General features: G+C 40.2%; 1 protein-coding gene across 2 annotated transcripts in view; it reads left to right on the forward strand.

The window, feature by feature from the left end:
* smo (smoothened, frizzled class receptor) overlaps positions 1-27,222 on the forward strand; it is an 82,221-nt gene that overhangs the window by 20,419 nt on the left and 34,580 nt on the right. For both annotated transcript variants that reach the window (XM_071656111.1, XM_071656110.1), the window contains exons 6-10: positions 1,128-1,337; positions 4,440-4,612; positions 5,184-5,302; positions 12,264-12,491; positions 19,144-19,345. In XM_071656111.1, the coding sequence (XP_071512212.1) occupies positions 1,128-1,337; positions 4,440-4,612; positions 5,184-5,302; positions 12,264-12,491; positions 19,144-19,345 (932 nt within the window). The remainder of the gene's footprint in view (positions 1-1,127; positions 1,338-4,439; positions 4,613-5,183; positions 5,303-12,263; positions 12,492-19,143; positions 19,346-27,222) is intronic.

Consider the following 27,222-nt stretch of genomic DNA (forward strand, 5'->3'; position numbering starts at 1 on the left):
TCCATCCTTCCACCTCCAATTTGGTCTCCCACCTCTCCTCGTTCCCTCCACCTCCGACACATATATCCTCTTGGTCAATCTTTCCTCACTCATTCTCTCCATGTGCCCAAACCATTTCAAAACACCCTCTTCTGCTCTCTCAACCACGCTCTTTTTATTTCCACACATCTCTCTTACCCTTACATTACTTACTCGATCAAACCACCTCGCACCATATATTGTCCTCAAACATCTCATTTCCAGCACATCCACCCTCCTGCGTACAACTCTATCCATAGCCCACGCTTCGCAACCATACAACATTGTTGGAACCACTATTCCTTCAAACATACCCATTTTTGCTTTCCGAGATAATGTTCTCGACTTCCACACATTCTTCAAGGCTCCCAGGATTTTCGCCCCCTCCCCCACCCTATGATTCACTTCCGCTTCCATGGTTCCATCCGCTGCCAGATCCACTCCCAGATATCTAAAACACTTTACTTCCTCCAGTTTTTCTCCATTCAAACTTACCTCCTAATTGACTTGACCCTCAACCCTACTGTACCTAATACCCTTGCTCTTATTCACATTTACTCTTAACTTTCTTCTTTCAAACACTTTACCAAACTCAGTCACCAGCTTCTGCAGTTTCTCACATGAATCAGCCACCAGCGCTGTATCATCAGCGAACAACAACTGACTCACTTCCCAAGCTCTCTCATCCCCAACAGACTTCATACTTGCCCCTCTTTCCAAAACTCTTGCATTCACCTGCCTAACAACCCCATCCATAAACAAATTAAACAACCATGGAGACATCACACACCCCTGCCGCAAACCTACATTCACTGAGAACCAATCACTTTCCTCTCTTCCTACACATACACATGCCTTACATCCTCGATAAAAACTTTTCACTGCTTCTAACAACTTGCCTCCCACACCATATATTCTTAGTACCTTCCACAGAGCATTCCCTATCAACTCTGTCATATGCCTTCTCCAGATCCATAAATGCTACATACAAATCCATTTGCTTTTCTAAGTATTTCTCACATACATTCTTTAAAGCAAACACCTGATCAACACATCCTCTACCACTTCTGAAACTTCTCTAACTGTGAGACTTTATTGTACATTTACAGAACAGTGTGAGGGAACTGAAATTCAACACAACAGGACAGTGCACTTCCCCACTTGTGGCCACAGAGGAGGAGTCCTCATGGTATGAAGGTGTGAAGGGTTGTGGTATTCAGTGTGACAATCCAATGTTTACAACTGACGAGCATGAAGACCTTCACCATTTCGTTGCGACACTTGGAGGGGTTTGCTTGGCATGTGCTGCACTCACAGTGGTATGTTTTACAATGGTCTTTTTTGCTGATTGAACAATTTGACTCTTATAAATTTACCAAATTTGATGAATCATGCATATTTTCTACCTGTAAGGACCCATGTAATGTATATCTTCAAATGCCAAGTGCGGCATTTTGATATTTACAATGTATGCTTTCTATGTTTGCATAAGTTCTCTCCCAGTATTATATTAAGATGATGCTTTGAAATCTTCAAAGACTTTTATTGCTGTTCATGAATATGTATTTTAACCATTTCATCGCACTTTCTTACTGAAAAGTTGATTATACCATGCACAAATGAATTAAATCAAAATTAATGAATATCTTTATCATATATTATTGAAAAAATGACCCAAAAAGTAGTATACTTTTCTCAGTTCTGATATGGAAGGGTATATCGTATGCCCTGGATTGTGGTATGGATTCTCTTTCTGTATGTATTGGAAGATTATAAGTCTTTTCTTTTTTATATTTCAGTACATATCATTTACATATTTTTTCTTTACTCATTATATATATACTTTTATACTCATTCACATTATTCACATGTTTACTTATCTTTCACACAGAACATTATATACATGAATGAAGAACAATTAGTTTCATCAAAATAATATAAACAATAATACAAAGGAAATCGTTTCTTGTACTGAAAAAATAACTATTGCAGTTGCTGCATAAATCTAACTTCCCAGTGTGATGCTGCATTTACACTTTCTTTGGTGGTTTGCAGATGATGCATTTTGAAAATGCTAGTGACAGCCATGCATGAGACAAAGAGTCATACTTCAGTTGTGAGTTCAAATGAGGGTGCGAAGGTTTAGATCAGTGCTGCATACTGTGATCAGCAATAAATACAACTTGGGATAGTGAAAGGGTTCATATGATATGTATAGAAGCATTGCTGAAGACTTTATGCTAAATGTTATTGGCCTAAAACTTTTGGAGCAATTAAAAAGATCAGAAAAAGTCTCATAAAAGAAGGGTGAATTAGAGTAGTGAATTTGAAAGGGACAGTAGGTGAATAGCATCAGATTTAAAATTGAAAATGCATGATTGACTACCAGTCATTCCAGGAAATTCTCTCCATTAACATTTCTTCCCCAAGAGTCTTCATCGAGGCTACTCTAGAAGCTTTTCATAATTTCCCTTAACTTTTAGTGCATACCTTATATACATCTCAACTGTAACTGATTATATCTTCCTGTTAATCCACATAACCCACCTTTCTCAGATAAAACAGCTACATCCTTCTGCTGTATCATCTGTCTGTAACCACATCAGTTCCATCATATTCAGATATATTACAGGGGGTCCTTAACTTACAAACATCCAACCTACAAACATCTGCACCAGTGAATGAGGTCAAAAAACAATATTCAATTCATAGTCTGTCATGCAATTGATTACTCATGCTAATGAACTGCAGTACTACTTAAATGTGTATCGTTTTTCGTTGTGCTGCTTCATATGATGTTTTATTTACTATAAGTACTTCAGAATACAATATTTGATACATTATTACAGTCAGGTAGTATAAATACATACTGTAATGTAAATAAATACATACATAATGTAAAATATAAATACATACATAATGTAACCCATTCATAAGTCGGGGACCCCCTGTATATTTTGATTATTGCTCTTATCAAATGTTTCCAAGTTCTGATTAATTCTCAGTCCTTTTTTCATTAATATTTTCATAATCCATATACTTACAAAAAAATTTCAATTCATCTTTCTTTTTTTTTTAATTCCCATACTGTTTCAAGTACAGAATTATGGAAAATTCTTGCATGCATTTCCCATACAACCCACAGGTATTGGTTGCAAAGGAGGTCCTAGTGAATCCATCCTCCACACTCCAGTCTCAGCAAGACTTCACAGGTTGGCTTCTGTTATAGTTGACTGGGTGCCACCTAGTCACATTAAAGTGCGGTATATAACCAAATTACTTTTACTAAATGCACCAAGAGCCTTTTCCTCTTTAGGAGCACCATAGGGATGTATATGATCCACAGTTGTATGAATATGAAGATCTTTGTATAAAGAAAGATACTGACAAAAGGCTTATTAACTTGATATGCATAAGCATAAAGGACCGGCTGAAGCCTGTAAATTTTCTGGGATTGATTATGTATGCAGAACACAACTCATTTCATTTTGCTGAAGTTTTCACTTCCTTGGTTTTATATCCTGCCAGTTTATCTTGGGCTAATAGTATATATATTTTGTATATACTTGACAGTTAACCTCTGATTAGATATGACAGTTCATGTTTCAGTGTGTTCATAAAAAATTTTTGCACTTAAAGTAATACAATTTTGTGAGGTAGTTACATTGCCACCAATAGTACACTCATGTTGCATGGACACATTTTCTATATAATCTGATTTAATTACTTGTTTGTACTGTACATGGTTTTTACCTTACTTTGCCTGCTTGAGGTTACTCTGCAAGTAAAAATTCACCTTTGGCAAGGCTGTATCATGATCAGTTGATGGAACAGAGTACAGTCTCTTTGAAAGAGTCTATCCTGTCCCTACTGCTGAGTGTAGTGCAGCATTGAGCTGAAGGAGCCCCTGGGAAAGGGGTTCTGGGTGACACAAGGGCCCTTTCAGGAAGAGGTCATTGCATAATTAAGAAATGACATAAATACTGTACAGGGATGGAGCTCTGCACTCCTGGGACCTTTCCTCTTGAACACGATTGTTTGGGAGTGTGTGTATTCGATAGAACATTTTCTTAGTGGGCACTATAGCCGCTTTTTGCTCTGTATTTAGTTAATACCTACTTCCCATAAATTAAAGCCAAGTACTTTTCTGTAACAGTAATCACAAGAAATCTAGACAAAGATACAGTAACCACTTATGATGTGGTTTTGTAATGAATGAATCCTATTGTCTGTACATAAATATTTATGTATTTCAGGGCAGGAAGGAAAGGTTAAACTTCTTGCTAGAGGAAAAAATTTACATATATGGATTATAATGTAGTTAGTTTTATGAGACTTGCATCATGAAAGTAATAAGAATAATTTTTCATCTTGTGAATTTCCTTGAACTTATAGGTAATCCTATTGTAAAATCTCCACAGCTAACATACCTCATCGACTGGCGTGCAGCAAACAAGTATCCAGTACTCATTATCTTCTACATCAATGGATGTTTTTTAATTGCCAGTATTGGCTTCATGGTTCAGTTTCACCCAGGGGTCCGCCATGATCTCACCTGTCGCTCAGACGGAACTCTGCGTCAAGGTGAACCCAGGTAAGATGTGAAAATACTGCAGTTATAGTTGTTTCACTTTCCTTTTCTGTTATATCACAGGAAGTTCCAGTCTTATTTAAGTATTAGTCATTAATAAGAAACTGTAGCTCATGATGATTAATTTCTATACTTTCAACAATTTATTCTTTTTTAAGTATTTAAAGAGAAATAAGTGCATCAGTGCTAGTGATACCCTTGTGCTATCATTTTAAGGTAGGCCTACTTCATGTCTGATCATTATTTTGCATAAGCCATTGTGCTACATAGCTGATAATAAATAAAAAGTATAATGAATACAATTGCCTAAACAGAAAATAAATAAATGTACTGTATAGAGACAGCATCTCAGAAATATCAAATTGTATATATATATGGTCTTCAAAATGGCACAAAAAAAAATCACTATAAAACATTGAATGTATAGCAGAAACCAGTCAAAAAATACTCAACAAGTCAAATGCATGTAGTCAGGAATCATACAAAAGTTTCATATGAATATATCCAATCATCTTCAAGGAATTTTTTTGGATGGAGAATTTTTCTATTGTATTTCTTCATTCATTTTCCACAGTTCTGGAGGAAATCTTTCATGTGTGGTGGTATTTGTCTGCATCTACTATTTCATGGTAGCTGGAGGCATGTGGCTTATCATCCTGGCATACTCTTTGCACACAAGCTTCAAGTCTTATGGTGAGAATACTTGGTTTGCTTCTGAAGTGTGGTAAAAGGCATACATGATTTTATCAAATGATTTTCTTTACTTACAATTTTCAGGTTTATCAGCTCTAGACTTCTTTTGCATCAGACTTTTGGATGGCCTTTAAGTGAAAATAATGAATAAGTCTTGAGAGCCAGGTTTACATGGCAGGGTATCAAGTCCACAGCAATGGGTCCCTTAATTAAATAATGAAAGGTAGAGGTGTAAGTATGGAAGCAAAGAATTGATTAAAAACAGCAGTCCTCATGACCCTAACCTATGCAGCTGAAACAGAGACATAGGGTGAGTAACAGGCTGTGGAAATGAGTTATATGATAGAATGTGGTAAGACTAAATGGAATGAATTAAGTAATGAGGTGGTGTATGATATATTTGGTATGGTAGGGAATGCAATGTAAATTAGTAGAGTGGGTGAAAGCTAATACTTTGAGGTAGTTTAGGCATGTGTAAAGAATCCAAGATGAAGTTTACAAGGAGAGTGTATGATAGTACAGATGCTCCCTGACATATGTCTGAGTTCTGTCGTGACTGACCTGTCTGATCTTGAAATGGACGTAAGTCGAACGTATGTTAGCATGGCATGTAGAATTCATATACCTGTGCAGCATTCTTTTATCCTACTCAGTTTCTGTCATGATTATCTCATTTTTTATTAAGATTCTGTAGCTTATTTTTACCTTTTATGTAAGATTCTTCAGTTCACAGATTGATTCATCCAAACTATCAATGAACTTTTCAGCAACTTCAACAGCACTTGCTGCTTTACCTGTGACTCAAACTTTGAACCAAACATGATGTGCTGTGAAGTTCTTGATATATTCTCTCCTGCTCGCTCCTTCAAAGTCTAAAAAATACTTCAAGCCTTCAACTGAATTGTTAGTAAGCTTAGTGGTACATGTTTTTTAATTTGATCTTTCATCCACAATATCAACATCTTTTCCAATTCATGGATGGGCCTTTGTCGTTGCTTTGTCATTATTGTAGACACCTCCCCCACCCTATGACTCACTTCCACTTCCATGGTTCCATCCGCTGCCAAATCCACTCCCAGATATCTAAAACACTTCACTTCCTCCAGCCTTTCTCCATTCAAACTTACCTCCCAATTGACTTGTCCCTCAACCCTACTGTACCTAATAACCTTGCTCTTATTCACATTTACTCTCTGCTTTCTTCTTTCACACACTTTACCAAACTCAGTCACCAGCTTCTGCATTGTCTCTCCCGAATCATCCACCAGTGCTGTATCATCAGTGAACAACAACTGACTCACTTCCAAAGCTCTCTCATCCACAACAGACCACATACTTGCCCCTCTTTCCAAAACTCTTGCATTCACCTCCCTAACATCCCATCCATAAACAAATTAAACAACCATGGAGACATCACACACCCCTGCCGCAAACTGACATTCACTGAGAACCAATCACTTTCCTCTCTTCCTACTCATACACATGCCTTACATCCTCGATAAAAACTTTTCACTGCTTCTAACAGCTTGCCTCCCACACCATATATTCTTAATACCTTCCACTGAGCATCTCTGTCAACTCTTATCATATGCCTTCTCCAGATCCATAAATGCTACATACAAATCCATTTGCTTTTCTAAGTATTTCTCACATACATTCTTCAAAGCAAACACCTGATCCACACATCCTCTACCACTTCTGAAACCACACTGCTCTTCCCCAATTTGATGCTCTGTACATGACTTCAACCTCTCAATCAATACCCTCCTATATTATTTCCCAGGAATACTCAACAAACTTATACCTCTGTAATTTGAGCACTCACCTTTATCCCCTTTACCTTTGTACAATGGCACTATGCATGCATTCTGCCAATCCTCAGGCACCTCACCATGAGTCATACATACATTAAATATCCTTACCAACCCATCAACAACACAGTCATCCCCTTTTTTAATAAATTCCACTGAAATACCATCCAAACCCGCTGCCTTGCCAGCTTTCATCTTCCACAAAGCTTTTACTACCTCTTCTCAGTTTACCAAATCATTCTCCCTAACCCTCTCACTTCGCACACCACCTCAACCAAAACACCCTACATCTGCCACTCTATCATCAAACATATTCAACAAACCTTCAAAATACTCGCTCATCTCCTTCTCACATCACCTCTATTTGTTATCACCTCCCCATTAGCCCCCTTCATCGATGTTCCCATTTGTTCTCATCTTACGCACTTTATTTACCTCCTTCCAAAACATCTTTTTATTCTCCCTAAAATTTAATGATATTCTCTCACCCCAACTTTCATTTGCCCTCTTTTTCACCTCTTGCACCTTTCTCTTGACCTCCTGTCTCTTTCTTTTGTACTTCTCCCTCTCAGTTGCATTTTTTCCCTGCAAAACTCATCCAAATGCCTCTCTCTTCTCTTTCACTAATAATCTTACTTCTTCATCCCACCACTCACTACCCTTTCTAATCGGCCCATCTCCCACGCTTTTCATGTCACAAGCATCTTTTTCACAAGCCATCACTGCTTCTCTAAATACATCCCATTCCTCCACCACTCCCCTTACGTCCTTTGCTCTCACCTTTTTCCATTCTTCACTCAGTCTCTCCTGGTACTTCCTCACACAAGTCTCCGGCATTAGCAAAGTAGCTCAAAGAAATGAGGAATGGTGCAACCCACCCACATGCGCATGTATATACATAAATGCCCATACACGCTCATATACATACACATACATTTCAACATATACATACACAGACATATACATATATTCACGTGTACATATTCATACTTGCTCCCTTCATCCATTCCTGTCACCACCCCGCCACTTATGAAATAGCATTGCCCCCCATCCAGTGAGGTAGTGACAGGAAAAGACAAAAAAGTCGACATTCGTTTACACTCAGTCTCTAGCTGTCATGTGTAATGCACCGAAACCACAGCTATCTTCCCACATCCAAGCCCCACAGACCTTTCCATGGTTTACCCCAGATGCTTCACATGCCCTAGTTCAATCCAGTGACAGCACGTCCACCCCGGTATACCACATTGTTCCAGTTCACTCTATTCCTTGCATGCCTTTCACCCTCCTGTATGTTCACTCAAAATCTTTATCACTCCATCCTTCCACCTCTAATTTGGTCTCCCGCTTCTCCTTCTTCCCTCCACCTCTGACACATATATCCTCTTTGTCAGTCTTTCCTCACTCATTCTCTCTGTGACCAAACCATTTCAACGCACCCTCTTCTGCTCTCTCAACCACGCTCTTTTTATTACCACACATCTCTCTTACCCTTTCAGTGCTTACTCGATCAAACCACTTCACACCACATATTGCTCTCAAACATTTCATTTCCAACACATCCACCTTCCTCCACACAATCCTACCTATAACCCATGCTTCGCAACCATATAATATTGTTGGAACCACTATTCCTTCAGACATACCCACTTTTACTCTCTAACACTCTTGCCTTCCACACATTCTTCAATGCTCCCAGAACCTTCGCCTCCTCCCCCACCCTGTGACTCACTTCCATTTCCATAGTTCCATCTGCTGCAAAGTCCACTCCCAGATATCTAAAACACTTCACCTCCTCCAATTTTTCTCCATTCAAACTTACATCCCAATCAACTTGTCCTTCAACCCTACTGAGCCTTGCTTTTATTCACATTTACTCTCAACTTTCTCCTTTCCCATACTTTTTCAAACTCAGTCACCAACTTCTGCAATATCTGTTGCCTTTAATACTATGTGGGAGGGGGCTGTGGTTGGTTGAAGCCCTTCTGGACAAGGTGTATGAAGTTTGTGTGCAGTGTGGTATTAGAGTAACTGGGTCTATGGCTATCCTATATAGGAGAGTGGGATATTCTTCACGAATTTCTTGTGGATCAGTTTTTCATGGAATTTGGATAATGAAATGAAAAGTATTGTAAAGCAGTAGGAGGGGAGATGATGTGGGAAGGAGGAAATAAAGTTGGGTGCTATGATGGCATATTTTCAGATGAATGAGATTTTGAGTGGCCAGGAGTTGTTGTTGATGTCTGTAAGTGCTTAGATTGCAAATTTGGCAAAGCGTTATGCATGGAAGTTCAATTTGTTGTCAGAGGGAGTTCTTTAACCCTTAAAATGCTATGGTCGTAAACTGACAACACGATTCACTGCTGTTATCAAATGACAGTTTAAGATATTGTGCTCTGAATAAACTACCCAGATGATGTATGATAACATCTCTGACTCACAGATGTCACTAGCAACCAAACGATGCAGATGAAAAAACTGTCATGCATCAGTCACTCATAAATCATCAGACTGTAATTTCACCATTAGCTTGGGAATCCAGAATGAAATGGTAACTGTTATAATCAATTTTTCCACAACTGATTGCCATTTCCCATGTTAGCGAGGTAATGCCAGAAACAAATAAAGAAAGGCCATATCCATTCACTTCCATTCTGTAACTGTCATGTGTAATGCACCGAAACCATACCTCCCCATCCCCAGCCCCACAAACCTTTCCATGATTTACCTCAGATGCTTCACATGCCCTGGTTCAATCCATTGACAGCATGTCAACCTCAGTATACCATATCTTTTCAATTCACCTGATCTCGTACATACCTTTTACCCTCCCGCACATCCAGGCCCTGATCACTCAAAATCTTTCTCACTTCATTATTGTCTCCAGTTTGGCCTCTCTGTCCTCCTTGTTCCCTTCATTTCTGACACATATATCCTCTTTGTCAATGTTTCCTTACTCATTCTTTCCATATGTCACAAACCAAACCATTTTAGCATGCTCTCTTCAGCTCTCTCAACCACAGTCTTTTTCATTACCACACCTCCTTCTTACCCTTTCATTACTTACTCGATCAAACCACTTCACATCACATATTGTCCTCAAACATTTAATTTCCAGCACATTCACCGTCCTCTGCACAGCCTTATCTATAGCCCATGCCTCACATCCATATGATAGTGTTGGAACTACTATATCTTCAAACCTATCCATTTTGGCACTCTCAGAACCTTCACCTCCCTTGCTCATCCTACAACTCACTTCTACTTCCATGGTTCCATTTGCTGCTATGTCCACTCCTAAGTATCTAAAATACTTCACCTCCTCCAATTTTTCTCTATTCAAAATCACAGCCCAAGTAAACTATCCCTCTACCCTTTTTAACCTAATAACCTTGCTTTTATTCACAACTACTCTCAGCTTCCTCCTTTCATACATTCTACCTGTTTGTGGATGATACTGTGTTGTTTGCTGAGAGTAAAGATGAGTTGCAGAAGGTTGTGTGTTTTTTACGTGAGTAAGCTTAAATGCGAGTAAAATTATAATAGTTTAAAAGGTAACGGAGTAAAAGTATAGATTTCACAAACCCCAAGTAGTGAAAGAAGAAAGTGTGCCAATATGTGTTATAGAAATGGGGGAGAAAGACTGGAAGAGAGAAGAGAATTTAAGTATTTAGGAAACTATCTTGGGTAAGTTTTGTGATATGGAAGGAGATATAAGGGTGAGAGCAGTACAGGGTAGAAGAGTCATTGGGTCACTTAATAGAATAATGAAGGATAGAGGTATAATTTTGGAAGCGAGGAAATGGATAAGGGACAGCATAATCCTCCCAACCCTGGCCTATGCAGCTGAAACATGGACATGAAAAGAGTCACAGACATAAAGAATCCAGGCTGTGGAAATGAGCTATTTGAGAGGAGCATGACTAGATGGGATGAAAAAAGAAATTTTGGGTGTATGAGAGATGTGGTATGGCATGAATGCAAAGGGAATGAATTACTGAGTGCTACAGTGGGTGAAACATAATCCTTTGATATGGTTAGGGCATGTTGAAAGAATTCAGTATAGGGAGTTTGCAAGGAGAGTGTATGATAGTACAATCAAAAGGATTGGAGTGAGAGGAAGACCACCTGTAACATTAGGAAATACAGTAGAAGAGTACTGAAGAGAGAGAAATGGTGGGAATAAGCGTGGAATGGTGTATGCGAGGGAAAAATGTATGGATGGGGATAATTGGAAGCTCGTTTGCCATGGCCACACCCTTTGTAGGAGTTCTTGGAGAAGATAGACATCAGAGATATAGACCAATAGATAGATAGGAAGTGAGTGGCTGTGTGTGAGCATTTTTCCATGTTTTATAGGGTCTGCAACTTGTGGGAAGAAGTTTGGATTACATATATTTCTATGCCCTCTTGATATATGTCTTAGGCTGGCATAGACTAATGGTGATGCTGATTAAGTGTGAAATGGCATGATATGGAGGAGGGAAATTATCTTTGATGAAGGCCAATCTGCTTTACTGTATTTTGTTTTTATATTCAGTGTAATTTATCTGCCTATCCTCCCTATTACAGTAGCATCAGGAACAAGTGAACGACAGCCTCATTTGCACATCTTCCCCCTCTTAAGTGTCCTGCATTATGAATTGAATTCAGAACTTTTTTTTATCCAATGCAAAGTTCCACAGTTTTCATAGCATTTTTTTTTTTTTTTCACTATTTAGTTATGTACAACAATGTTGTTTCTGTATTCATATTAACCGTTGACTCAAAGTCATTGCAATCAGTGTCAAGAGTCATAGCCATATTTTTAATAAAAGATATTCTGAACTGGGTTCAAGAGCATTTTCTTTGAGATGTTAGTAATAAACAGCTCATGTTTCCCTATTAAATTGCTGTAATAGGAGTTGAAGTTGATGTTTCACTTTAACTCACTGGACATGGATTGAGGATTTGTACAACTGAAGAGGCTGTGTGTCCCTGATCCTTTTTATTATATTTGAAACAGAGTATTGATAATACAACACTAAAGAATCTCACTTATGTGGGGAAAGCAAATAAGTATGAAACAAGAAAGAAAAAGAATGGTATATAAATCTAAATGCAATTTTCTTAACTATGTTCTTGAAATTACTGTAAACCATCTTCTACAGCAGCAGGCTTATGTGGTGATGAACTGGAGCGACGAGCAGCTTACTTCCATCTTGTGTCATGGTCATTGCCCCTTGTACTCACCATCACCATCATGGCCTTAGCAGAAGTAGAAGCAGACTCTGTAGCAGGGATTTGCTTTTTATCTTCAGCTGTTCACATAAGGATAGGATTTCTCCTGTTCCCCATTTTCATTATTGTTCTCATTGGGGGATTTTTTCTGGTCCGAGGTAAGTAAGATAGTTTGAAACGGGTTTTTCTGTCCTGATCATTGTACAAGTAAATAATAAACATCACATCTACTTCCATGGTTCCATAAACTGCTAAGTCCACTCCCAGATATCTAAAACACTTCACTTCCTTCACTTTCAATTTCTAAAAGGTGAAACAGAAGAAGGAGTCAAGCAGGGAGTGCTCATCCACCTTGAAGGCTCAGATTGGGGTGTCTGAATGTGTGTGGATGTAACCAAGATGAGAAGAAAGGAGATATAGGTAGTATGTTTGAGGAAAGAAACCTGGATGTTCTGGCTCTGAGTGAAATGAAGCTCAATGGTAAAGGGGAAGAGTGATATGGGAAAGTCTTGGGAGTAGTCAGTGGCTGGTGAGAGGACAAGAGCTAAGGAAGGAGTAGCACTACTCCTGAAGCAGGAGTTGTGGGAGTGCGTGATCAAGTGTAAGAAAGTAAATTACAGATTGATATGGGTAAAACTGAAAGTGGATGGAGAGAAATGGGTGACTGTTGGTGCTTATGCACTTGGTCATGAGAAGAAAGATCATGAGGCAAGTGTTTTGGGAGCAGCTTAGTGAATGTGTCAACAGTTTTGCTGCATGAGACAGGGTTATGGGTGATTTAAGTGCAGAGGTGAGTAATATGGCAGTTGAGGGTATAATTGGTGTACATGGGGTATTCAGTGTTGTGAATGGAAATGGTGAAGAGCTTGTAGATTTGTGTGCTGAAAAATGACTGGTGATTGGGAATACCTGGTTTAAAAAGAGAGATATACATAAGAACCCATATGTGAGTAGGAGGTGGTCAAAGGGCATCACTGGGTTACATTTTAACTGATAGGCATGAAAGAGAGACTTTAGGATGTTAATGTGCTGAGAGGGGCAGCTGGAGGGATGTCCGATCATTATCTTGTGGAACTGAAGGTGAAGATTTGTAGAGGTTTTCAAAAAAGATTAGACATTCGTTGGGGAGAAGAGAGTGGTGAGAGTAAGTAAGCATGGAAAAGAGACTTGTGTGAGGAAGTACCAGGAGAGATTGAGTGTAGAATGGCAAAAGGTGAGAGCAAATGACGTGAGGGGAGTGGGTGAGGAATGGGTAGTATTTAGGGAAGCAGTGGTGGCTTGTGCAAAAGACGCATATGGCAAGAGAAAGATGGGAGGTGGGCAGATTAGAAAGGGTATTGAGGGGTGGGATGAAGATGTTGTTTGTGAAAGAGAAAAGAGAAGCATTTGGATGATACTTGCAAGGATGGAGTGCAAATGTTTAGGAGATGTATAAAAGAAAGCGGCAGGAGGTCAAGAAAAAGGTTGAAAAAGAGGGCAAAAGAGAGATGAGGTGAGAGAGTATCATTAAACTTTTAGGAGAATAAAAAGATGTTTTGGAAGGACTTAAAGAACATGTGTAAGACAAAGGAACAAATGGGAACATCGGTGAAGGGGGCAAATGGGGAAGTAATAACAGGTCTGGTGGTACCCCGCCCCATAGGTAGGAAACAGCATCGCTACCCCGTGCTTCATTGAGGTAGTGCCTGGAAAACAGACAAAAAAGGCCATATTCATTCACACTCAGTCTCAAGCTGTCATGTGTAATGCACCAAAACCACAGATCCCTATCCACATCCAGGCCCCACAGACCTTTCCATGGTTTACCCCAGATGTTTCACATGCCCTGGTTCAGTCCACTGACAGCATGTTGACCCAAGTATACCATATCGTTCCACTTCACTCTATTCTTTGCATGCCTCTCACCCTCTTGTATGTTCAGGCCCTGATTGCTCAAAATCTTTTTCACTTCATCCTTCCACCTCCAATTTGGTCTCGTGCTTCTCCTTGTTCCTTCCACCTCTGACACATATATCCTTTTTGTCAATCTTTCCTCACTCATTCTCTCCATGGAAAAGATGGATGCCTATAGAGTTAGAAGATCCTTGACTGTGAGACCGCTTATTTGAAGCTGACTTCCGGTCTGTGGTGTACCCACAAGCAGGCTCTCTGCTTAGAATATATAGTACAGAGGGCGAATAAGTACGTAAAATTAATGTAATGATGTGACAACTTGTTTGGTGTAGACAGAGTTTATATAGCTTCAAGAAACTTGTGTTTTAATTTCCTTTTTATTATTATTATTATTATTATTATTATTATTATTATTATTATTATTATTATTATTGTTGTATTTTAACTTTCTAAAAGGGGAAACAGAAGAAGCAGTCACGCGGGGAGTGCTCATCCTCCTCGAAGGCTCAGATTGGGGTGTCTAAATGTGTGTGGATGCAACCAAGATGAGAAAAAAGGAGAGATAGGTAGTATGTTTGAGGAAAGGAACCTGAATGTTTTGGCTCTTGAGTAAAATGAAGCTCAAGGGTAAAGGGGAAGAGTGGTTTGGGAATGTCTTGGGAGTAAAGTCAGGGGTTAGTGAGAGGACAAGAGCAAGGGAAGGAGTTGCACTACTCCTGAAACAGGAGTGGTGAGAGTATGTGACAGAGTGTAAGAAGGTAAACTCTAGATTGATATGGGTAAAACTGAAAGTTGATGGAGAGAGATGGGTGATTATTGGTGCATATGCACCTGGGATGAGAAGAAAGATCATGAGAGGCAAGTGTTTTGGGAGCAGCTGAATGAGTGTGTTAGTAGTTTTGATGCACGAGACTGGGTTATAGTGATGGGTGATTCAAATGCAAAGGTGAGTAATGTGGCAGTTGAGGGAATAATTGGTATACATGGGGTGTTCAGTGTTGTAAATGGAAATGGTGCAGAGCTTGTAGATTTATGTGCTGAAAAAGGACTGGTGATTGAGAATACCTGGTTTAAAAAGAGAGATATACATAAGTATACGCATGCAAGTAGGAGAGATGGCCAGAGAGCATTATTGGATTACGTGTTAATTGATAGGCATGTGAAAGAGAGACTTTGGATGTTAATGTGCTGAGAGGTGCAACTGGAGGGATGTCTGATCATTATCTTGTGGAGGCGAAGGTGAAGATTTGTAGAGGTTTTCAGAAAAGAAGAGAGAATGTTGGGGTCAAAAGAGTGGTGAGAGTAAGTGAGCTTGGGAAGGAGACTTGTGTGAGGAAGTACCAGGAGAGACTGACTACAGAATGGAAAAAGGTGAGAACAAAGGACGTAAGGGGAGTAGGGGAGGAATGGGATGTATTTAGGGAAGCAGTGATGGCTTGTGCAAAAGATGCTTTTAGCATAAGAAGCGTGGGAGGTGGAAAAACTAGAAAGGGTAGTGAGTGGTGGGATGAAGAAGTAAGATTATTAGTGAAAGAGAAGAGAGAGGTATTTGGATGAGTTTTGCAGGGAAATAGTGGAAATGAGTGGGAGATGTATAAAAGGAAGAGGCAGGAGGTCAAGAGAAAGGTGCAAGAGGTGAAAAAGAGGGCGGCAAATGAGAGTTGGGGTGAGAGAGTATCATTAAATTTTAGGGAGAATAAAAAGATGTTTTGGAAGGAGGTAAATAAAGTGCGTAAGACAAGGGAACGAATGGGAACGTCAGTGAAGGGTTAATGGAGGGGTGATGAGAAGTAGTGGTGATGTGGGAAGGAGATGGAGTGAGTATTTTGAAGGTTTGTTGAATGTGTTTGATGATAGAATGGCAGATAAAGGGTGTTTTGGTCAAGGTGGTGTGCAAAGTGAGAGGGTTAGGGAAAATGATTTGGTAAACAGAGAAGAGGTAGTAAAGCTTTGCGGAAGATGAAAGCCGGCAAGGCAGCAGGTTTGGATGGTATTGCAGTGGAATTTATTAAAAAGGGGGGCGACTGTATTGTTGACTGGTTGTTAAGGTTATTCAATGTATGTATGACTCATGGGGAGGTGCCTGTGGATTGCATAAAGCCATTGTACAAAGGCAAGGGGGATAAAAGTGAGTGCTCTAATTACAGAGGTATAAGTTTGTTGAGTATTCCTGGGAAATTATATGGGAGGGTATTGATTGAGAGGGTGAAGGCATGTACTGAGCATCGGATTGGGGAAGAGCAGTGTGGTTTCAGAAGTGGTAGAGGATGTGTGGATCAGGTGTTTGCTTTGAAGAATGTATGTGAGAAATACTCAGAAAAGCAAATGGATTTGTATGTAGCATTTACGGATCTGGAGAAGGCATATGATAGAGTTAATAGAGATGCTCTGTGGAAGGTATTAAGAATATATGGTGTGGGAGGCAAGTTGTTAGAAGCAGTGAAAAGTTTTTATCGAGGATGTAAGGCATGTGTATGTGTAGGAAGAGAGGAAAGTGATTGGTTTATCAGTGAATGTAGGTTTGCAGCAGGGGTGTGTGATGTCTCCATGGTTGTTTAATGCGTTTATGGATGGGGTTGTTAGGGAGGGGGATGCAAGAGTTTGGAAAAAGGGGCAAGTATGCAGTCTGTTGTGGATGAGAGAGCTTGGGAAGTGAGTCATTTGTTGTTCGCTGATGATACAGCGCTGGTGGCTGATTCATGTGAGAAACTGCAGAAGCTGGTGACTGAGTTTGATAAAGTGTGTGAAAGAAGAAAGCTGAGAGTAAATGTGAATAAGAGCAAGGTTATTAGGTACAGTAGGGTTGAGGGTCAAGTCAATTGGGAGGTAAGTTTGAATGGAGAAAAACTGGAGGAAGTGAAGTGTTTTAGATATCTGGGAGTGGATTTGGCAGCGGATGGAACCACGGAAGCGGAAGTGAATCATAGGGTGGGGGAGGGAGTGAAAATTCTGGGAGCGTTGAAGAATGTGTGGAAGTCGAGAACATTATCTCGGACAGCAAAAATGGGTATGTTTGAAGGAATAGTGGTTCCAATAATGTTATATGGTTGCGAGGTGTGAGCTATGGATAGAGTTGTGCGGAGGAGGGTGGATGTGCTGGAAATGAGATGTTTTAGGACAATATGTGGTGTGAGGTGGTTTGATTGAGTAAGTAATAATGGGGTAACAGAGATGTGTTGTAATAAAAAGAGTGTGGTTGAGAAAGCAGAAGAGGGTGTTTTGAAATGGTTTGGTCACATGGAGAGAATGAGTGAGGAAAGATTGACCAAGAGGATATATGTGTCAGAGGTGGAGGGAACGAGGAGAAGTGGGAGACCAAATTGGAGGTGGAAAGATGAAGTGAAAAAGATTTTTGAGTGATCGGGGCCTGAACATGCATGAGGTTGAAAGGCGTGCAAGGAATAGAGTGAATTGGAACGATGTGGTATACCGGGGTCGACGTGCTGCCAATGGATTGAACCAGGGCATGTGAAGTGTCTAGGGTAAACCAGGGAAAGTTCTGTGGGGCATGGATGTGGAAAGGGAGCTGTGGTTTCGATGCATTATTACATGACAGCTAGAGACTGAGAGTTAACGAATGTGGCCTTAGTTGTCTTTCCCTAGTGCTACCTCGCACACACTTGGGAGGAGGGGGTTGTTATTTCATGTGTGGCGGGAGGGTGGCAGTGGGAATGAATAAAGGCAGACTATGAATTACGTACATGTGTATATATGTATATGTCTGTGTGTATATATATGTATACGTTGAGATGTACAGGTATGTATATTTGCGTGTGTGGACGTGTTTGTATATACATGTGTATGTGGGTGGGTTGGGCCATTCTTTTGTCTGTTTCCTTGTGCTACCACGTTAATGCGGGAGACAGCGACAAAGCAAAATAAATAGATGAATGAATTATTATTATTATTATTATTATTATTATTATTATTATACATAATTGGTTTTCCATGTCAGCAAAGTAGCACCAGGAAACAAAGAAAGGCCCATCCACTCTTATACAAAAATGTATACATAAATGCCCATATGTACACATGTACATACATATCAACATATACATATACATGCAGACATATACATATATACACAAGTACATATTGATACTTGTTTGCCTTCATCCGTTCCTGTTGCTACCCTGCCCAACAGGAAACATCATCGCTACCCCCCACTTCAGCGGGGTAGTGCCAAAAAAAAAACAGACTAAAAAGGCCACATTCATTCACACTCAGTCTCAAGCTGTCATGTGTAATGCATCAAAACTACAGCTCCCTATCCACATCCAGGCCCCACAGACCTTTCCAAGGTTTACCCCTGATGCTTCACATGCCCTGGTTCAGTCCTTTGACAACATGTCGACCCCGGTATACCACATCATTCCAATGCACTCTATTCCTTGCAGGCTTCTCACCCTCCTGTATGTTCAGACCACAATCACTCAAAATCACTGTATCCTTCCACCTCCAATTTGGTCTCCCACTTCTCCTTGTTCCCTCCACCTCTGACACATATACCCTCTTTCCTTTTTAGTTTCATTAAAAAGTATGCCTGAGTTCAAGAATTATCCTCTCAGTAAACTGAATGTACTGTTTTTATATATAGTCCATGTTTTTATCAACTCATCCTTGGGATATCTTGAGCTTGATAATTTTTTATAACAGGAAGCGTATAGCACATATGTATTTCAAATGGATATTTAGGAATATTCAAGTCACAGTTTATGTGAGCCACATTATTAACATTAATACTTAAACTTTGCAGAACTGGGTATATGGAAATGATGGTGAGAAATATTATAAAGTATGTACAGCAACTCCTTATTTTATGGAGATTTTGAAATGATTGACTTTATACAGAAATTTTACTTTAAAAATTTACTTCTGAGTTAGAAACAGGATGTTGATTACACAGTTTCATTGCAGGTATGATCAAATTAATCCATCTGAAGATGGAATGTTTCAATATAATCAGCGACAGTGCCAACAGCAAGATAGTGGAAACCATCATCAGACTGGCTATCATTACCATCACCCTGACAATCTTCACTGGTATCACTATGTACTGTCATATTTATCAGTACAAGAACCAGCCTCTATGGGATAAGGCACTTCGTGACTACATTATGTGAGTTTGTTTTGTTGTCTAATAAATTAGCCCATTCATAATCCTGTTGTTTAATATAAATATTTATTTATTTATTTTGCTTTGTCGCTGTCTCCCGCGTTTGCGAGGCAGCGCAAGGAAACAGACGAAAGAAATGGCCCAACCCACCCCCATACACATGTATATACATACACGTCCACACACGCAAATATACATACCTATACATCTCAATGTACACATATATATACACACACAGACACATACATATATACCCATGCACACAATTCACACTGCCTTTATTCATTCCCATCGCCACCTCACCACACATGGAATACCATCCCCCTCCCCACTCATGTGTGCGAGGTAGCGCTAGGAAAGACAACAAAGGCCCCATTTGTTCACACTCAGTCTCTAGCTGTCATGCAATAATGCCCGAAACCACAGCTCCCTTTCCACATCCAGGCCCCACAGAACTTTCCATGGTTTACCCCAGACGCTTCACATGCCCTGATTCAATCCATTGACAGCACGTCAAGCCCGGTATACCACATCGATCCAATTCACTCTATTCCTTGCCCGCCTTTCACCCTCCTTCATGTTCAGGCCCCGATCACTCAAAATCTTTTTCACTCCATCTTTCCACCTCCAATTTGGTCTCCCACTTCTCGTTCCCTCCACCTCCGACACATATATCCTCTTGGTCAATCTTTCCTCACTCATTCTCTCCATGTGCCCAAACCATTTCAAAACACCCTCTTCTGCTCTCTCAACCACGCTCTTTTTATTTCCACACATCTCTCTTACCCTTACATTACTTACTTGATCAAACCACCTCACACCACATATTGTCCTCAAACATCTCATTTCCAGCACATCCACCCTCCTGCGCACAACTCTATCCATAGCCCACGCCTCGCAACCACACAACATTGTTGGAACAACTATTCCTTCAAACATACCCATCTTTGCTCTCCGAGACAATGTTCTCGACTTCCACACATTCTTCAAGGCTCCCAGGATTTTTGCCCCCTCCCCCACCCTATGATTCACTTCCGCTTCCATCCACTGCCAGATCCACTCCCAGATATCTAAAACACTCCACCTCCTCCAGTTTCTCTCCATTCAAACTTACCTCCCAATTGACTTGACCCTCAACCCTACTGTACCTAATAACCTTGCTCTTATTCACATTTACTCTTAACTTTCTTCTTTCACACACTTTACCAAACTCAGTCACCAGCTTCTGCAGTTTCTCACATGAATCAGCCACCAGCGCTGTATCATCAGCAAACAACAACTGACTCACTTCCCAAGCTCTCTCATCCACAACAGACTTCATACTTGCCCCTCTTTCCAAAACTCTTGCATTCACCTCCCTAACAACCCCATCCATAAACAAATTAAACACCCATGGAGACATCACACACCCCTGCCGCAAACCTACATTCACTGAGAACCAATCACTTTCCTCTCTTCCTACACGTACACATGCCTTACATCCTCGATAAAAACTTTTCACTGCTTCTAACAACTTGCCTCCCACACCATATATTCTTAATACCTTCCACAGAGCATCTCTATCAACTCTATCATATGCCTTCTCCAGATCCATAAATGCTACATACAAATCCATTTGCTTTTCTAAGTATTTCTTACATACATCCTTCAAAGCAAACACCTGATCCACACATCCTCTACCACTTCTGAAACCACACTGCTCTTCCCCAATCTGGTGCTCTGTACATGCCTTCACCCTCTCAATCAATACCCTCCCATATAATTTACCAGGAATACTCAACAAACTTATACCTCTGTAATTTGAGCACTCACTCTTATCCCCTTTGCCTTTGTACAATGGCACTATGCACGCATTCCGCCAATCCTCAGGCACCTCACCATGAGTCACATACATTAAATAACCTTACCAACCAGTCAACAATACAGTCACCCCCCTTTTTAATAGATTCCACTGCAATACCATCCAAACCTGCTGCCTTGCCAGCTTTCATCTTCCGCAAAGCTTTTACTACCTCTTCTCTGTTTACCAAATCATTTTCCCTAACCCTCTCACTTTGCACACCACCTCGACCAAAACACCCTATATCTGCCACTCTATCATCAAACACATTCAACAAACCTTCAAAATACTCACTCCATCTCCTTCTCACATCACCACTACTTGTTATCACCTCCCCATTTGCGCCCTTCACTGAAGTTCCCATTTGCTCCCTTGTCTTACGCACTTTATTTACCTCCTTCCAGAACATCTTTTTATTCTCCCTAAAATTTAATGATACTCTCTCACCCCAACTCTCATTTGCCCTCTTTTTCACCTCTTGCACCTTTCTCTTGACCTCCTGTCTCTTTTTTTTATCCATCTCCCACTCAATTGCATTATTTCCCTGCAAAAATCGTCCAAATGCCTCTCTCTTCTCTTTCACTAATAATCTTACTTCTTCATCCCACCACTCACTACCTTTTCTAATCAACCCACCTCCCACGCTTCTCATGCCACAAGCTTCTTTTGCGCACTCCATCAATGATTCCCTAAATACATCCCATTCCTCCCCCACTCCCCTTACTTCCATTGTTCTCACCTTTTTCCATTCTGTACTCAGTCTCTCCTGGTACTTCCTCACACAAGTCTCCTTCCCAAGCTCACTTACTCTCACCACCCTCCTCACCCCAACATTCACTCTTCTTTTCTGAAAACCCATACAAATCTTCACCTTAGCCTCCACAAGATAATGATCAGACATCCCTCCAGTTGCACCTCTCAGCACATTAACATCCAAAAGTCTCTCTTTCGCTCGCCTGTCAATTAACACGTAATCCAGTAACGCTCTCTGGCCATCTCTCCAACTTACATACGTATACTTATGTATATCTCGCTTTTTAAACCAGGTATTCCCAATCACCAGTCCTTTTTCAGCACATAAAAAGCAATTCATTATTGGTTATTGTCTTTAGTGGATACTGCCTGGTCCTGTATGAGCCCATTGTAATTGTAGATAATGATATACGTATTTCCAAGTGGGAATGGAACGAGGTGAAACCTTATCCTAGTTGTCGATTTCATTATTGGTAAAGAGGACTGTTATATTTCACTTGTAGATATTTTGAGCCTGAACAATTTATTTTAATCAAATAACCCTAGACCCCTTTACAGGGCTCTGACAGCTCCAAGGCAGTACTACAGTCAGTAATAGGAAAATGATGGACTTTTTAGGTAGAGCAAGCTATTCCTTGATTAGATTTTACTCCTTTTCATTCACTAAATGTGACTTTCCACTGTTAATGTCTCAGGGCCTGAGCCTTCAGTAGGGTGAGAGATGTGCATGGGATAGAGTGAATTGGAGCATTGTGTTGTCAGTAGGTTGGATTAGGGCATATGAAGTGATCAAGGGAGATTATGGGACAGTCTCTGAGGCTTGGTTGTAGATGGAGGCTCTTGTTTTGGTGCATTATACTTGAAAGCTACAGAGTTGATGGGAGCAACTGAAGCCACTCCTCTGTTCTAGGTGCTACCTCACTAATGTAGGAAACTTAAAACAAGTAGAAAAGAAAAATATTCTAGATGGCCCATTTAGACTCTATATAATAGAATGTAGTGTCAAGTAAACCAGTTTTGATGCAAATCAAAAGGTGGATTTTTTCATGCTTATTTGAACTTATGACTGATGAGTAACTTCTTTTGAATTTTGAGACGATGAATTAGAATGATGTAAGAATTTGCCTAAGGAAACCAAAACTCTTTGTTATCTGTTTAGGCATAAGAAACTGTACATTTTAATGAGTAAAGGAGGGTGCAGTTGCCAAAATACTGCACATTAAAGAAACTCGAATTGAGATAGTTATTCATGAATACCCATCTCCAATAGTACTGAGCCACGGAGAGAAAATGTGCCATAATGAAGTGCAGTATTTTGGCAACTCTAGGAGGCAGAGAAATCACTAAATAATTTTTAATCTTTGACAATTTCATATTGACATGACAGTTTTGATAGACTCAAGATTTTAAGTATATATTACACACCACTGAATATAGCAGAAAACTTTTTGCTTCAGAGATATCATTTTTTTTTTTTTTTTTTTTTTTTTTTTTTTTTTTTTTTGCCGCTGTCTCCCGTGTTTGCGAGGTAGCGCAAGGAAACAGACGAAAGAAATGGCCCAACCCACCCCATACACATGTATATACATACGTCCACACACGCAAATATACATACCTACACAGCTTTCCATGGTTTACCCCAGACGCTTCACATGCCCTGATTCAATCCACTGACAGCACGTCAACCCCAGTATACCACATCGCTCCAATTCACTCTATTCCTTGCCCTCCTTTCACCCTCCTGCATGTTCAGGCCCCGATCACACAAAATCTTTTTCACTCCATCTTTCCACCTCCAATTTGGTCTCCCTCTTCTCCTCGTTCCCTCCACCTCCGACACATATATCCTCTTGGTCAATCTTTCCTCACTCATTCTCTCCATGTGCCCAAACCATTTCAAAACACCCTCTTCTGCTCTCTCAACCACGCTCTTTTTATTTCCACACATCTCTCTTACCCTTACATTACTTACTTGATCAAACCACCTCACACCACATATTGTCCTCAAACATCTCATTTCCAGCACATCCACCCTCCTGCGCACAACTCTATCCATAGCCCACGCCTCGCAACCACACAACATTGTTGGAACAACTATTCCTTCAAACATACCCATCTTTGCTCTCCGAGACAATGTTCTCGACTTCCACACATTCTTCAAGGCTCCCAGGATTTTCGCCCCCTCCCCCACCCTATGATTCACTTCCGCTTCCATCCACTGCCAGATCCACTCCCAGATATCTAAAACACTCCACCTCCTCCAGTTTCTCTCCATTCAAACTTACCTCCCAATTGACTTGACCCTCAACCCTACTGTACCTAATAACCTTGCTCTTATTCACATTTACTCTTAACTTTCTTCTTTCACACACTTTACCAAACTCAGTCACCAGCTTCTGCAGTTTCTCACATGAATCAGCCACCAGCGCTGTATCATCAGCGAACAACAACTGACTCACTTCCCAAGCTCTCTCATCCACAACAGACTTCATACTTGCCCCTCTTTCCAAAACTCTTGCATTCACCTCCCTAACAACCCCATCCATAAACAAATTAAACACCCATGGAGACATCACACACCCCTGCCGCAAACCTACATTCACTGAGAACCAATCACTTTCCTCTCTTCCTACACGTACACATGCCTTACATCCTCGATAAAAACTTTTCACTGCTTCTAACAACTTGCCTCCCACACCATATATTCTTAATACCTTCCACAGAGCATCTCTATCAACTCTATCATATGCCTTCTCCAGATCCATAAATGCTACATACAAATCCATTTGCTTTTCTAAGTATTTCTTACATACATCCTTCAAAGCAAACACCTGATCCACACATCCTCTACCACTTCTGAAACCACACTGCTCTTCCCCAATCTGGTGCTCTGTACATGCCTTCACCCTCTCAATCAATACCCTCCCATATAATTTACCAGGAATACTCAACAAACTTATACCTCTGTAATTTGAGCACTCACTCTTATCCCCTTTGCCTTTGTACAATGGCACTATGCACGCATTCCGCCAATCCTCAGGCACCTCACCATGAGTCACATACATTAAATAACCTTACCAACCAGTCAACAATACAGTCACCCCCCTTTTTAATAGATTCCACTGCAATACCATCCAAACCTGCTGCCTTGCCAGCTTTCATCTTCCGCAAAGCTTTTACTACCTCTTCTCTGTTTACCAAATCATTTTCCCTAACCCTCTCACTTTGCACACCACCTCGACCAAAACACCCTATATCTGCCACTCTATCATCAAACACATTCAACAAACCTTCAAAATACTCACTCCATCTCCTTCTCACATCACCACTACTTGTTATCACCTCCCCATTTGCGCCCTTCACTGAAGTTCCCATTTGCTCCCTTGTCTTACGCACTTTATTTACCTCCTTCCAGAACATCTTTTTATTCTCCCTAAAATTTAATGATACTCTCTCACCCCAACTCTCATTTGCCCTCTTTTTCACCTCTTGCACCTTTCTCTTGACCTCCTGTCTCTTTTTTTTATCCATCTCCCACTCAATTGCATTATTTCCCTGCAAAAATCGTCCAAATGCCTCTCTCTTCTCTTTCACTAATAATCTTACTTCTTCATCCCACCACTCACTACCCTTTCTAATCAACCCACCTCCCACGCTTCTCATGCCACAAGCATCTTTTGCGCACTCCATCAATGATTCCCTAAATACATCCCATTCCTCCCCCACTCCCCTTACTTCCATTGTTCTCACCTTTTTCCATTCTGTACTCAGTCTCTCCTGGTACTTCCTCACACAAGTCTCCTTCCCAAGCTCACTTACTCTCACCACCCTCCTCACCCCAACATTCACTCTTCTTTTCTGAAAACCCATACAAATCTTCACCTTAGCCTCCACAAGATAATGATCAGACATCCCTCCAGTTGCACCTCTCAGCACATTAACATCCAAAAGTCTCTCTTTCGCTCGCCTGTCAATTAACACGTAATCCAGTAACGCTCTCTGGCCATCTCTCCAACTTACATACGTATACTTATGTATATCTCGCTTTTTAAACCAGGTATTCCCAATCACCAGTCCTTTTTCAGCACATAAAAAGCAATTCATTATTGGTTATTGTCTTTAGTGGATACTGCCTGGTCCTGTATGAGCCCATTGTAATTGTAGATAATGATATACGTATTTCCAAGTGGGAATGGAAGGAGGTGAAACCTTATCCTAGTTGTCGATTTCATTATTGGTAAAGAGGACTTTTATATTTCACTTGTAGATATTTTGAGCCTGAACAATTTATTTTAATCAAATAACCCTAGACCCCTTTACAGGGCTCTGACAGCTCCAAGGCAGTACTACAGTCAGTAATAGGAAAATGATGGACTTTTTAGGTAGAGCAAGCTATTCCTTGATTAGATTTTACTCCTTTTCATTCACTAAATGTGACTTTCCACTGTTAATGTCTCAGGGCCTGAGCCTTCAGTAGGGTGAGAGATGTGCATGGGATAGAGTGAATTGGAGCATTGTGTTGTCAGTAGGTTGGATTAGGGCATATGAAGTGATCAAGGGAGATTATGGGACAGTCTCTGAGGCTTGGTTGTAGATGGAGGCTCTTGTTTTGGTGCATTATACTTGAAAGCTACAGAGTTGATGGGAGCAACTGAAGCCACTCCTCTGTTCTAGGTGCTACCTCACTAATGTAGGAAACTTAAAACAAGTAGAAAAGAAAAATATTCTAGATGGCCCATTTAGACTCTATATAATAGAATGTAGTGTCAAGTAAACCAGTTTTGATGCAAATCAAAAGGTGGATTTTTTCATGCTTATTTGAACTTATGACTGATGAGTAACTTCTTTTGAATTTTGAGACGATGAATTAGAATGATGTAAGAATTTGCCTAAGGAAACCAAAACTCTTTGTTATCTGTTTAGGCATAAGAAACTGTACATTTTAATGAGTAAAGGAGGGTGCAGTTGCCAAAATACTGCACATTAAAGAAACTCGAATTGAGATAGTTATTCATGAATACCCATCTCCAATAGTAACTGAGCCACGGAGAGAAAATGTGCCATAATGAAGTGCAGTATTTTGGCAACTCTAGGAGGCAGAGAAATCACTAAATAATTTTTAATCTTTTGACAATTTCATATTGACATGACAGTTTTGATAGACTCAAGATTTTAAGTATATATTACACACCACTGAATATAGCAGAAAACTTTTTGCTTCAGAGATATCAATTTTTTTTTTTTTTTTTTTTTTTTTTTTTTTTTTTTTTTTGCCGCTGTCTCCCGT

This window comes from Panulirus ornatus, chromosome 62 (assembly GCF_036320965.1).
Source record: "Panulirus ornatus isolate Po-2019 chromosome 62, ASM3632096v1, whole genome shotgun sequence".
Lineage (NCBI taxonomy): Eukaryota > Metazoa > Arthropoda > Malacostraca > Decapoda > Palinuridae > Panulirus > Panulirus ornatus.